This window comes from Neolamprologus brichardi, chromosome 7 (assembly GCF_056152115.1).
Source record: "Neolamprologus brichardi isolate AB-2024 chromosome 7, ASM5615211v1, whole genome shotgun sequence".
Classification (NCBI taxonomy): domain Eukaryota; kingdom Metazoa; phylum Chordata; class Actinopteri; order Cichliformes; family Cichlidae; genus Neolamprologus; species Neolamprologus brichardi.
The window spans coordinates 61,375,279-61,389,740 of record NC_142110.1 but is presented as its reverse complement, the minus strand read 5'-3'; the positions used below and the strand labels follow the sequence as shown (position 1 = coordinate 61,389,740).

Sequence of the window (14,462 nt, the reverse complement as noted above, 5' to 3'; positions counted from 1 at the left end):
CATTTACCGATTTAATTATTTAGCCCACATTTTTCCTGCTCTTGGAACATTTAGTTGGACAAAAACTAGAACTGTACAGTTGAACTTGGATGCATCTTAAAAGTATTGCTTTTTTATGCTTTAGCCTCAAGGATTCAAGTGTGCCGTACAATATTCAGATGATTCTGATGTTGTTTTTTTAGTGAGTTATGGTTAAATCATAGAGGGACATGATTCCATAAATACGTGTTTAACTGAAAAGCATAAAATGGAAAACACTAATGTACAGTTATTTGTTCGACTTTTAAGCAGTCTGAAAATATCACACAGATGCATTCAAAGTCCATTGGTGACACCATACAAGACAGTTTCTTCCATGCAACCTCATATTTTGGTCATACACAGTAATACTGTGTAACAGCTTGAGAAGTTGCATGTTTAAAAGTGCTCATTCATTGTAATAAACGTTTCTGCCTCTGAGGGGTGCTATAGAGTCTTCATGAGGCTGCACTTTTCTTCAGTCTTGTTGAGTGCTGCCCTCCTTGTTTTGTCACATTCCGCCTGCCTAGTTACTGGTCTAGGGGAATAGGTTTCCATGTGAATCTTTAGTAAACTCAACTAACCTAAGTTCATTATTAATTTCTGCTCATTTGCTTTATAGGCGCTATAAGCAAGAGATGAGCTTGCTGGCAGTCTGCTGAGATACAAGCACTAGAGATGAAAAATAATATTTAAGGATGCTGTGGCCTTCAAGAGTAATCACGAGGGGAAATGTTTGTTTGTTTTTTAAATGCCTTTCCATTCTCTCTTCTTTTTCTAAAAATTTATAATGCAAACAAAAATATTCAGTCCACAGTTTTATAGCTTCTCTGACAGTGAGACACGCCCACACATTTGCAGGTGGTAGGAGCCTCTTGCATCACTTTTTGAGGTACAGATGCCTTTTTGTCAGCTGCTTTGTTTGAGAGTGAGCAAAAGGAATCCTCAGGCTTATGTCAAAGCTCCTGGGCTTGGCCACAAGATTGTTTCTGTGTGCTCGTGGCTGGACCAGTGATGTTTCCATGGGTCTGTTGGTGGGAATATTAGAGCGTGGCTGATATGATGTTGGGGATTCGACTTGAACCTGATTACTCACATTAGGGTAGATCTGTGGATCTGTCGGCCTCAGAGCCCTCATGTATTGGAAAGGGCGAGGATTTCCATACACATCTTGTTCCCCTCTTCCACCCTGCCACGTTCTAGGCTGCACAGAACTTGTGGCTGAGAAAGAACATGGGTAGGAATACAGATTATAATCATGTTGGTAAAGCTTAGAACACATCTACAGTTTGTCAGTATTGTTTAGATAGAACTTCAGTGTTGAGTTTATTAGGCCAGTGTCAAAGACATTTGTATTCTTATACTCTTAACAGGAGGAAGGAAGTCCGTTAATTTGTGTGATCCACTCAGAGCATAATATTCATATATATTTATACCATCTACAGTTACCCAGCTTGAATTTTCCTTTTCCAAATTTAACACCGAAGAACTCCGCCTTTTAAAAGCAATTACTAAAGTAAAAAGATAAAACACCATGCTTACGATGACTGATTACATAAGTTGAGATTTTGGTATCTAAACATCTGCAAGTTAACTTAATGCATCATACGTGGAACCTGTAGAGTTTCCCCCCACTAAATGAAACCCAGCTGTGACGTTAAAGTAATGCAAACTCAGCGTTACATTTTACCTCAGTGTGCTGTGAGCCATTTACATACCCTGCTTTAACCAAATTAAATCTGCCAATTTGAGCATGAGGTATCTCGACCCTAACCCAATAGCTGTAAAATCCTGATAAGTTACACTAGTAGACTTGTTTAGTGACCAACAGCTTTATCACCTGAAGTGGGGAAGAGGAAAAAAACTGCCCGGATTACATACTACATATTTTGTTCCAATGTAAATACTATTAAACCTCTTTCAAATATTATCTAAAGAGATGCTGCAGATTCTGGGTGCAGGCATGACTTCACTGGACTCCTCAGGTAAGACATAAAGTTGTCATTTCATAAAATCATTAGAGTAGGTTTCAACATGCTCACCTCTTGGAAGAGCTGAGGAATAGTTCACATCACTCAAAACATAAAGCAGTAAAAACCTGTCAAGCAGCACAAATACAGTCAAGATAAAACCAGACCAAAGCTTCACATTCAAGTATAGGAAGTGCATATCATGAAAATACATTTAAACATTGTAGCTTGCAATTAAGAACCGGGCAACCATGACTCCAGTAGCTGCACTCACTGTCCTCACAAACCCTCCAGCTGGACTGTGCATGCAAAGCACTCACATTTCCACGGGTCCACCAGCTACTCCGACCAAACACCAGTGTATATCTGAGTTACGTGTTTAGGACATGCTGCTGTCTTTATAGGTCCTTCCTACCAGCAGGTGTTTCCAATCAGGCTTTTTAATGAGAAGTTGAACTGAGGTACCCAACAGATCAACTCCCCCACTTCTTTTATGCATACATGTTTATTTTGCTCTTCACTCAAACTTTTGGGGAGACACAAACTGTTATTCCAGGTAACCTGTTAACCAACCAGAGAATACTAAATGTTTAAAAATCTGGCTAGATTCAAACTTTACACAGGAAAAGTAAAATAATATCTGAAAAGTTATACTTGTTTATTTATGATGCACTGAATTTCATAAATCCAATGTAATTTTTAGCACTAGGTGCAGTGACTCCCAAGCTAGGCGAGTGGCTCCAGCAGATCCCAGGGACAACATCCGAGATCTCTGTCCAGAAGAGTGCAGTCCTAGGAACAGCAACGATACTGCGCAGGACTCTTAAGCTCCCAGGCCTCTGGTAGAGGACCCGAGCTTGAAGAATAGTCCGTCTGCAGGGGGCGATTTTTGATTTCTTTTGGAATGTCCTGTCTGGCTTTTTGTTCGACCTTTATTATTATTATTTCATTTTTACTTATTACAATCAGAACAGATGGGACCGGGGACAGGATAGAGGAAGAAAGAGAGGCTGGGAAGACATTTAACAGAAGAAGATGGGAAGAAAAATAGAGGAGAAGAGGAAATGAGAGAGAAAAGACACTGAAAATCTGCTTGATCGCCTGCTGAGAGTGGAAAAAAAAGGGCAAAAAGCAGACAACATAGTAGGGAAACCACAGCAACAACCATAAGCATCAGTAATAGTAAGTAATAAATTTTGAGTGAACAGCATACAGTACTAATAATACATTATATGTTTAGAGGCAGCAGCCAACCAAGATAGTGTGTGTGTACCTGTTTGTACACCTGTCTGAACACTTGTGTATAAACCTATGTGCACACCCATGTGTGTGGACGCACGTATGTTCACAAGATTTCTCCATGTAAGTGTCTAATAGTGGGTATGGGGAGCCATAACGCTGCCCCGCAGGTCATCAGCGACTGGAGGAGATCCGGGCCCCAGACATGTATAGGATTACAGGATTTCTACAATCTTTACAAGGGGGCAATATGAGTGCAGTGATGGAATGTAACTAAGTCAATTTATTCGTCTACTATTCATATAAGTATAGTTTTGATTTGCTTGTACTTGTGAAATTGAGTTTGCCAGGTTCCACTTATTTGGTCCTGAAGGAACCTACTGGAGTGGCAGTGTCGTCTTCAGAGGCCTCATCTTTATCACCATGGTCACCTGCATCTGAAGGATAATCATTGGGACCAGACTCAACAATAATACTCTACCAAAGCTCAGAAAAGACAGATGGTATGAGGACCTCATGACAGCAAATTGCAAGAAATGTAAGTTAGCTTCAGGACCTGATGTTGTAACTGCTATTTTTTTTTTTTACCAATACTAATAATGAAATATTATTAGTATTGGTAGTGCTGAATGTTTTTATAACAGCCTGGTAGATGCTCTATATTATTTTCTTGCTGTTGTTATTTCAGATTGCTTTGTATTCAAAGCCAGGTAGCCAGTCTTCAAAATGTTTAGGAAGAAGGTGTCTGTTTCTTCCAAAGTGGCCAACATTCTTCAAGCCAAGCCAAATCTGCTTCAAGGCCCTTTCACATCGGACACAGCATGCGCTGCGCTCACCATTTGCTCGAGTGAGGGACCCAAAATTTGTGTTGAGTTGGCTGCTGAAGATGTGATTTTTAGAATTGTATTGAAGTAGAAGTTCACTTTTGATGTGAACAGATGTGGATTATCAAGGGCTGATGTTTTAAGATGGCAAGGAAACCCAACATGCAGCAGATTTATCTATTCCAGATAAGCTTGGTGTTGCAGCACAGACACAGGATTGTTTCTATTATAACCAAATGTGCACATCGGAACAAAAATAATTGTGCACCAGGAGTTAAACATTTTACTCCTCAAAATTTACACGCACTCAAAATCAGACTCCCAGTTTTGTTTAACGTAATTCACTTGGTTTCTTTCTCAAGTGGTGGGTAGCATGAAGACTTTTCACAAGGAAACTGGCTGCTCAGCTCTTCCTCCTGTGTGTTGGAGAAAGAAAGAACAACATCCAGAATTTCTAAATTGTTAAGACAATGAAGAAATCAGAAGGTCATTCCCTGTGTGATCCAAAAAATATAATAGAATGCCTTTATTTTCACTATACAGATGTACAAAGAGACACAGAATAGAGATGTAGACCGGGGTTGCAGCCCTGACAAGCTTTTCAAGGCCCAATTTCCATTTGCTGTGAAATGTTCATGTGTTACATTTGCAAGATACAGCACACAAGCTGTTTAGTGTTATTTAGACATTTCCAACATGGTTTGTATCCAGGAAGGTTTTTGCATATGTAAAGTGTAGAAGTAAATTTATATGTTATTTTATACACAAAGAGGTGTTTAAATGGGTTATAGAGGTAGTTGTGTACCCATTCGGTGGTTACATGCTTTGCTATTTACATGTTTACGCATCTGAATGTTTACACATGCATGTTCAAAGCAGTAATAAGTATGTGTTGAATCTACTTAGTTGTTTTCCCTGCATTGATCTGAGTATAGGTTTTCCTGGCTTTGAGTGGCTGCAGTGCAGTATTCATGAAGGCTATACACAGGAAGTGTTTGGTTGTTGTTGCTGTGTGCTGAGAGTAAAGAGGCAGCTAAGAAAGTTATCCATCTCCATCTTGCTGTTTCTAATCGTTCAGAGAGATTCCAAACCACATAGTGAACCCTCACATTACATACATATACTTAAAAAATAAATTCTCCTCTCAGCCCTGCGGATGATCTATCCTTCAAGCTCGGGTCCTCTGCCAGAGGCCTGGGAGCTTGAGGGTCCTGCGCAGTATCTTTGCTGTTCCTAGGACTGCGCTCTTCTGGACAGAGATCTCGGATGGTGTTCCTGGGATCTGTTGGAGCCACTCACATAGCTTGGGAGTCACTGCTCTGATTACAACTGGAACCACTGTTTCCTTCACCCTCCACATCTTCTCAAGCTCTTCTCTGAGACCTTGGTACTTCTCCAGCTTCTCGTGTTCCTTCTTCCTGATGTTGCTGTCATTCGGAATCGCTACATCTATCACTACGGCCGTTTTCTTCTGTCCGTCTACCACCATTTTGTCCGTCTGTATCTGACAAATAACAACATTATTTTTAAATGCCTTTACTTTTTGTTACTAGCAGCATGTCACAAATACACATAGCTTGTTTCCATTTCATTAACTGAATGTAGAGAATATGCAAATGATAACACAGTTTGACCAGCATAAAACAATATTTTTGCACCAACAAAGTGATTCACAAAGCTCTATTACCCAGTGATGTTTACAGTGTAGTTAGATATTTTGAGGAAACTGGACAAGTAAAAGATAAAGAAGTGGTAAACCTAAAAAAAAAAAAACTAAACAAAACACTATCTACAGCAGCTGAACAGCAGCTTTTTAATGTCATTCAAGATGCCTACAACTAGTCCTGAATCCTACTTAAAGAAGAGAGCTGCCAAAGAGAGTTAAGGCTGTGTTAAAGAATAATCGTAAAAGTTGGTTGTGCTAAATCTTTACTTCAGGCTTGTCAGAATGGCACAAACTCTGCCTTTGCCTTATGTGCTGCTGCATTTCTATGTATGTTTGAATATGTGTCAATAAATTGCTGCATCTAATTCCTAAAAAAAAAAGACGCACTCCTTTTTATTTTCCAGCAATAAAAAGAAGTAACTTTTGTAGTTCAATTTACTATCAAAATGCTTCCTTTTTAAAGCTCGTATTTTTTGAATTTGTTCATGAAATTGTTTCGTTGGGAATAACTGATGTAATTACATTTCACTGAATTTGATTTTGCTCGTTATTACACAGGTGTGTAAATTCCAGCCTTGTCATCCTATGCTTTCTTCTTCCTGGAAAAAAGAAGAAGAAGAAGAAGACAGGAAGTGTTCCTGTTGCTGTTGACGAGCACGGGCGTGAGATAACGGAGTGCGGAGATTTCGAGGGTTCGTGTTATAATTCCTTATTTCTTTCTTATTATTATCATTAGTAGTATTTATTTTTCCTTCTGCTGTCGGTTAATAGGCTATGAAGCCAGAAAATCTCCGGTGAACATTACTGATGATGAACTAGCTTCTTCAGGCCATATAGCGACAGTCGAGTGGTCAGCGTCGGTGTGTTTCAAGTGCGGTGCTGAGCCAGTGTTTAAAACGCTGCGAGACGTCGCATTTAAACTACGGTTCTACAGAAATGTAGATAATGTGTGTTGAGTGTACTAACGTTTTGTATGTAAGAGGTTTTTGCTCTCACTAGCGCGGTGAGCCATCTGATTCAGCGAGGAACAGAATGAATCAGGCCTGTCGTTTGGTGTAACAGCCATTTCTTCCACCTGCGCTATCTCACTTCCTTCGAAAATACGACATTAATATTAAGGTTATCAATTATATCACCCTTGAGATGTACGTGTGTTGGTGTGAAGCCAATAGCACTGGTATAATAACAATGCTTGTCGTTGCTGCTTTTTCCAGGCTCCCTTCGTATGGCAGGACTAGCTTCGCCATTGCGCTTGCAGGCGCTGCGGCTATTAGTCCTATTTTTATGGGTGCGGGTCCTCTGTGTTTAAATAGTTCCATTTCTCTTTAAAATTAAACTTTGGAAACATAAAATATCTTGGTTTATAATTGTTTCATGGAAAGAAAAAAAATAGCCAGCACCCTTTATTCACACAAATTAATGACTGATTTTCTGGGGTTTTTTTACAGTATTGCTCCCGGTATTGGCTTTCCTCCCTTTAAGGCCCATTTTCACTGAACTATAAGATTTCTGTTTCCTGTGCAAATTAGCAGTATGTTTTTTCTTTTCTGAGTGGTCATCTGTTATTCTTCAGTAATTATTGACGTTTTATACCGAACAGTTTACTGCATTTCTGCAAGCTTAGCTTAGGATGGAACATTGCATCATTTTTCTTCAGTGTCTTAAATTAAGCATTAAATAAATTCAAGTTACAACTAGGGCTGCTTTTTCAAGTGGAAGAAATATTAATATAGCTGGGCTGCTAGATCCCAAAAGGACTGGTAAATGCCATTACCTGATTAATCTGGTGAGTTTGTAAGATGAGTTTCAGCTCTTTACCATGAGATAGCTTATATGCTATATGCAATAGCTGATCTAGCAGTACAAGCTTGTCTCTTATTTCAAGTCACTAATAACTAATCCTTTATAATAATAATAACGATGATGATAATAATAATACTTTTAATGTACACTATTTTTGCCATGTATCACGGTTGTCTTGCAGGTTAGCTTTAACCTGATTTAGTGTTTCTTTGTTCATGCTGCTTAATGTCTTACATAGCGCAATGTTTATGTTTCATGTATACATTAGTAGAGATTACGGCAAAGTCATGCCATGCATCTGATCTGATGGCTAACTTTCCCTTTAGTAGCTGACAGGATAATGTGTCCCTCAGAGCTGAGTACATTACACACACACACACACACACACACACACACACACACACACACACACACACCTGACACCTTACCAATTCTGGTATTCTATGGTAAATGACAGTCTGGCTTCACAGTGCCAGGCACTGAACTCAGGACGACCCTCATGGAGTCTGTGATTGTCTGTGATGACATTCACACAGGCCTGCAGCTATTGATTGTTTTAATAACTGATTAATCTATTGATTATTTCATTGATTCTTTGAGTAATCAGATAAAAAAATGCTTTTGTCTCATTAATGAGCAAATATATATAGTCAAAAGAGAAAAAATACAGGTCTTTCAAAATGAACTGCTCATTGGCTTCCATTTTAGAAACTGCAACGTTTTTTTTTTTGTTTCATTCATTATCTGTTTCATTTGTCCAAAAAACTAAAACATTTTTCTGGATATTTTAATACAACTTCTGGAGGTTTTTTCAAAGTAAATGCTTTAATTGTAATTAAAACAAAGCTTTCTCCAAAGGATGAATGCTATTTTGGATGTTAGAAACACGTTTTCTTTCACTCTACCTGCGCTCTTGGTCATGGCTCTGCCTCTTTGCTCTTGTGTATTGTGTGTGTAAATGGACTCCAGCTTCACGTTAAACTGTGCCTGTGTCATCATCACTGCTGCTGTTGCGTTATCAGTGTTTCTGTTTAAAACTGGGGGCTGTGTGGGCTTAATGTTGCCAAACCTTTTAGTCACACACTGCTCTTAGATACGTTTCTATTGCTCGTCCGTTTTTAGTCGCAGATGTGGCTAAAACGCTCGCTTTTGCCTTCCCATGGTTACAGAGCTGTGCCTTAAACGAATTTGTGTTTAGAATCAAATGAATCGTTGCAGCCCAAATTCACACCAATGGCCTGCTGGAGGTCATTTTGTAGGCCATTTTATTTTATACTTGTTATAGTATAACAAGTAACATACTGCATGACTTTTAAGAAAAGCGTTATGTGTAATATATGTATTGATTACTTTTTGAATAATGACCCTGATCACAACAAAGAAGGGAAACACCGGCAACATACCACATTGACCACATTGCATGTAACTAATTTGCACAAGTGTACTGTGTTTAACATGCTCCTTAACAATGGTGGTAACTGTCAAAGTGGAGCCATTGAGAACCTAATGAGAATGTATAAGAGAATCATAAATTGTAAAACTTTGTGAAACGAGTCTAATACACGCCAATCCGTCGACAGGTATTAGAAGTGGCGATACTGCGTTTTTGATGCTGGTAGCTGGCATTAGTACAACTTTCCCAGAAGTAGATCTAACTTTGTTGGATTATGACACTTAGCCAATTAAACTTTTGTGTGCTGTCAGAATGTAAGGAAACTGTTTATCAGAGGGAAAGTGATTCTTTTTTATGATTTTATTTTGTTTGTTTGTTGGAAAATTGTATGGTACCTGGCAACCATTTATATTCTTTGTTGAAAGGATGGCAGCTGTTGTTATTAGCACATAACCAGAATATTATTAGTGTATTTTAAATATATGACAAAATAACTATTTGTTTTATTTTCTTCTCATCTCTTTTCTTCTCTTCTTCTTCCTCCAATTGTTGACATTTTGTTGCATTTTCATGAGAAACAGGGAGCATGGCAGCTAGCTGATTGTCAATCGCCAGTTGGTGTCTGCTTCAAGCATGCCATGTTTGACTGATCTGGATAGGGCCGGTGCTATAGAGCAACTTCAAGCTGCCATGAATGGCAATTGTCAGCTCACCCGCTGTATTCAAGACAGCAAGTCAACTTGGCTGCTTGCACAAATCTTTGCCCACTTTTATATATTTCTAATAGATTAAATCTAAGTGAAGGCATCAGGTTTTTGGAAAATGTAAATACTAATGAGGGTAGATATAGTACAATATTCTCAGTGGTGATGTGCCTGGAGCATCCTTCTTGGTGCTGGGACCGGCCAACTTCCCACCACCAGCTTTGTCCACCCTGTGTTTGATGTTATTGTACAGCACCTTGGTCAGCTCTGTTGTTTTATGCTTTATAAAAAATAAGTGTGCGTGTGTCTCAATTCTCATGGCTGATATTTTTTTCTTTCTTTTTTTAACCTTTTGATCAGTCAGGATATCTGTAACAATGGAAATGGATATAAGTGGAGTATCCAGGACACGTGTCTCCATTCTTCCTACAACTGACATCAAAGCCACATTGAAACCAGAAGCAGAGAGACCTCGCTGTGCCAGCACCCCATGTTCACCAATCAGAGGTACTGTTGCAGGATACCAGATTCTCCACATGGACTCAAACTATTTGGTGGGCTTCACCACTGGTGAGGAGCTGCTCAAACTGGCCCACAAGTGGTCAGAAGGTAATCCTGAGAAGGCCCGTGTATCAGATGCAGTGTCCAGCTCCATCAAGAGCACTGTCCCTAAGTCTGTGGACCTGGGCATCCACCGGTCTTCACGTATTTTCAAAGCCAAAGGCCGGTACTACCAACCATACGACATTCCTGCTACCAATGGACGAAGACGAAGGCGTATGCCCAGTTCGAGCGACACCTTCCTCAGATCTCTGGCCCACGGCGAGTCTGGGAGGGCTCTGCATGCTCCACTACCACTCTGTTTGCTTAAAAGTAAAGGTGCCCAGTCCAAGTCTCTTGACTACCTTAATCTGGACAAAATAAGTATCAAAGAGTCATCAGACACTGAAGTGCTACAGTACCAACTGCAGCACCTCAACCTACGAGGGGAGCGTGTGTTTACCAGAAACAAGACATGAAAGCACAGTGAAACTTTTTTAGATGTGTTTCATCCTCTGGGGTATTTAGGTGCTATTTCTAGACTTGTTTCTTTCTACTATGATTATAAACAGTTCTTTAAGGAGGCAGTCTGATGATAATCTTGTTCTATTATTAGTTGGGAGGTTTACCTTGTTCTGTATGCTTAACATTATGAGGTTTTTGAGGTTAAAAAATTGAATTATATAAATTTAGCAATAACTGATGGACCTATTTATTGACAATTTTTATTGGCATTGTTGTGTGTTTGTAATGGTTGGATACACACTATTATACCAGCTTATAGCTGAGAAAGCACATATCACATACAGTATCAGCTTTAAAATGCACCGTTGACATCAGTACAATAGTTTTACTGTGACTGTTCTTGTTTGTTTGACATTAAGGAACTGCATTTGGAGTTGTCAAATTAACAATATAATGTTATTGTATGTTGCACATTTATTTACGTATTTATTTATTGATGTAGTACTGTTGGTTTAGATGTCAATATGATTTCCACGCTCTAATTTACAGTAATGTAAGTAAATCAATTAAAAACAAAAAAAAAACATGCCACTTGAAGTTTGTCGTAATATAAGATATGCCATGTGCTTTTAAGAGGGTTTTTTTTTTTCCTCTGTCCATAATGATGCACAAATATAATAATTATCAGTGCTTACACTACCATTTAAACGTTTTGACACACCTTCTGATTTAATGGTTTTTCTTTATTTTTACAACTTTCCACATTATAGGATGAGTTGTGTTGTGCAGAAGTCAGGTTGGTACACAGCTGAGAGCCCTGTTTGACAACTGTTAGAATTCATATTATGGCAAGAACCAATCAGCTAAGTAAAGAGAAACAACAGTCCATCATTACTTTAAGAACTGAAAGTTAGTCAGATGGAAAATTGCTAAAACTTCCAATATGTGCCCAAGTGAAGCCGCAAAAATCACTAAGCACTACAGTGAAACTGGCTCACATGAGGACCGCCCCAGGAAGTGACCTTTGCTGCTGAGGATAAGTTGATCCGAGTTAGTTAGGCAAGTTAACAGCACCTCAGATTAGAGCCCAGATAAATGCCACACAAGAGTCCCAGTAGCAGAACATCTATGTTCAAATTAAGCTTTTATGATCAAATAGCTAAGAAACCAATACTAAGGAAAAGTAACAAGCAGAAGACATTTGTTTGGGCCAAGAAACACAAGCAATGGACATTAGACCCATGGAAATCTGTGCTTTGGTCTGATGAGTCCAAATTTGAGATCTTTGGATCCACTCGCCGTGTCTTTGTGTGGGGCTGCTTTCCTGGTGACGTTGAAGGCAAACTGAACCAGCATGGCTACCACAGCATCCTGCAGCAACACGCCATCTCATCCGGTTTGTGTTTGGTTGAACAATCCTTTATTTTTCAACAGTACAACAACCCCAAACACACCTTCAGGTTGCACAAGGGCTATTTGACCAAGAAGGAGAGAGATGGAGAGCCAGATGGCCTGACCTCCACAGTCACCTGACCTAAACCCAAGATCATTTGGGATGAGAGTGAAGGCAAAGGTCCAACAAGTGCTCAGCATCTCTGGGAACTTCTTCAAGACTGTTGGAAAACCATTTCAGGTGACGACCTCATGAAGCTCATCGAGAGAATGCCAAGTGTGTGCAAAGCAGTAATCAAATCAAGGTGGCTATTTTGAAGATTCTAAAGTGTAAAACATCTTTTGAGTCATTTCACACATTTTTGTTTACTACATAATTCTACATGTGTTCATTCACAGTTATGGTGCCCTCAGCGAGAATCTACAATGTAAATGTTCATGAAAATAAAGAAAAACCATTGAATGAGAAGGTGTGTCCAAACTTTTGACTGGTAGTGTATGTACTTTCACTTTTGATTGAATCCAATAACCGATGAAAGGTGGTAAATATAAATGACAGAGGAAAGACATGTAAAACATCTCCAGTCAGACTTTAACTAAGGATGCTTCAATTATTTGGTCATCTCCTTAGACCGCTGGTATCGCTTACTAATGTGACTATGAAAGGCATGAGAAAGAATTTTAGAGGGATGCAGAGTTTGCCATGCTTCTTTAAGAGACTCAATTTGCAGCCACACTGGACAGAATGAAGGATTATCGTGTAGTTTGATTAAATTCAACCAAATGACCATGTGTCTTCCACTACAGATAGAGTGTGAGAGAGTGTCACTTCACTTCTTGTAAATCTTTATTGCTTATTGTAGCAAATATGTATCAGTGCATCATTTGTTTTCTGCATTGTTCATGACGGCAGTATGTACAGATGTGAGATGTGTTTTTAATAAGTGTGTAGATTTCCCTTACAGCTCGTAATGGTTGAGTTTTCAGTCCCTCTGTTGCAGAACACTTTTTTTCTGGACGTATTGCACTGTTGGATATGTGCTACAGACTGTCTCTGGAATTCTCTGCTTCTGTCACCACCATGGCACTAATTATGTGTTCCTATAGAAAACACTACAACGACAGTATTGTATATATAAGTAAGCCATTAAACACTTACAGATCTGTACACCCCTTGAGTATGCACCGTTGGACATGCTTCTTTGAAAGAATTGAAATTGTGAATTCTTGTTTCAGAACTTGTGTATTTTGTTACATTTATCAGTGTAAAATGTATTAATTTAAGCTGTAACAAGCCTTTGTGAAATCTAAATTTAATGTTATAATGGCATCTCCCAAGTTCTGTTGCGTAAAATGAAATAATCTGAGGTGCAATCTGTGAGATTCTCAGGTCAGAGCCATAGAGCATGTCAGTTGCATTGCTGTATGCCACTGTAACTTTCTAATACAATCTGAGAGCCAGAAATTATGAATTATGATGAGCAATAATTATTACCATTTAAAACATCATAAATACTGTAATATTAATTATGTAAAACAGGCACATTTCTAAATGAATTTAGCTTTTAGAAAGTGCTGTTTTTGTCTAAAAAGCTGTGTAAAGACAGAGAATTTTGAGTTAGTTCTTTCTGAATATTTATAATACGAATATTCTCAACTCTGCCCAGACTCAGATGAAGCAAATTCAAATTGGGTAGTCTGCAAAACATTCTTTTAACAAGTGTATTTTCATTTCTTTTTTAAGTGCATTTCACTTTATCCACAAATACTTGGTGGAAACAAAATAATAATGCAGTGTTATGATAATATAACAATATAATTAAAAAAAAAAAAAAGACTTTCACATTTTTAATGTTGTTGTGTGAGCTGACACTAGTGATCTCTTAACATGTTACACTACACCTTCCTCTATGAACTTTAATGTTTGTCTTGATGGGAACAAATATTAATTAGCAATATGAGTGACTTAAGTTAGGTAAAATTTTCTACCTAAAATAAAAACTTTTGGCAGTAGAGGATGTGAAATTCAGTAGTTTATACAACAGTTTAAATAGCCAGACAGTCTGTGATATGCTGTGAAGGATAATGTAGATCTCCTGTGTAGCCAAGTTCTTTTTTGTACTTTATTGTTATCACTTTTTAAAATGTTCCTATTTCTTTCAGCTGATAAAAAAAGGAGTTTTGTAAAGTTTTTATCTATTGAGCGTGATGGAGATCACTGTAAACGTTGCAGTAAAAGATTATTTGACAATGTGGCTGTTTTGAAAGCTGCTTTTGGAGACACCCCAATAATGATTGAATATGATGACTTCATAAAAAACTTGGGTCACTTAAAAAAAAAAAAAAAGTCATCCCACTATCTTACTTAGTTGCGCATGAAGTCTCAATTCTGAACTGCATGCAGTCACTTTAATAGAAGGTTGTGTGCAAGGGGCATGAACAGCTCAC

General features: G+C 38.5%; 1 protein-coding gene across 3 annotated transcripts; it reads left to right on the top strand.

The window, feature by feature from the left end:
• The first annotated feature begins 84 nt into the window (after nucleotides 1-84).
• On the top strand, nucleotides 85-13,182 carry macir (macrophage immunometabolism regulator). Of its 3 annotated transcripts, none has more exons than XM_006797390.3 (3): nucleotides 85-3,765; nucleotides 6,276-6,409; nucleotides 9,978-13,182. In XM_006797390.3, coding segments are annotated over exons 1-3 (795 nt in total). In that variant the 5' UTR covers nucleotides 85-3,763; the 3' UTR covers nucleotides 10,637-13,182. The 3 variants fall into 3 exon arrangements, with proteins under 3 accessions (XP_006797453.1, XP_087700168.1, XP_006797455.1); XM_087844042.1 differs by having other exon boundaries at nucleotides 85-5,543; XM_006797392.3 differs by lacking the exon at nucleotides 85-3,765 and having other exon boundaries at nucleotides 6,329-6,409; nucleotides 9,982-13,182.
• The last annotated feature ends 1,280 nt before the right edge of the window (nucleotides 13,183-14,462 follow it).

Bases quoted from the DNA above. Each gene is read 5' to 3' on its own strand.
- macir (XM_087844042.1), top strand. From the start codon at position 5,473: ATGTTGCTGTCATTCGGAATCGCTACATCTATCACTACGGCCGTTTTC. The intron at 5,544-6,275 runs GTCCGTCTGTAT...GTTATTACACAG, and splicing joins TGTCCGTCTACCACCATTTT to GTGTGTAAATTCCAGCCTTG. The intron at 6,410-9,977 runs GTTCGTGTTATA...CCTTTTGATCAG, and splicing joins GGAGTGCGGAGATTTCGAGG to TCAGGATATCTGTAACAATG.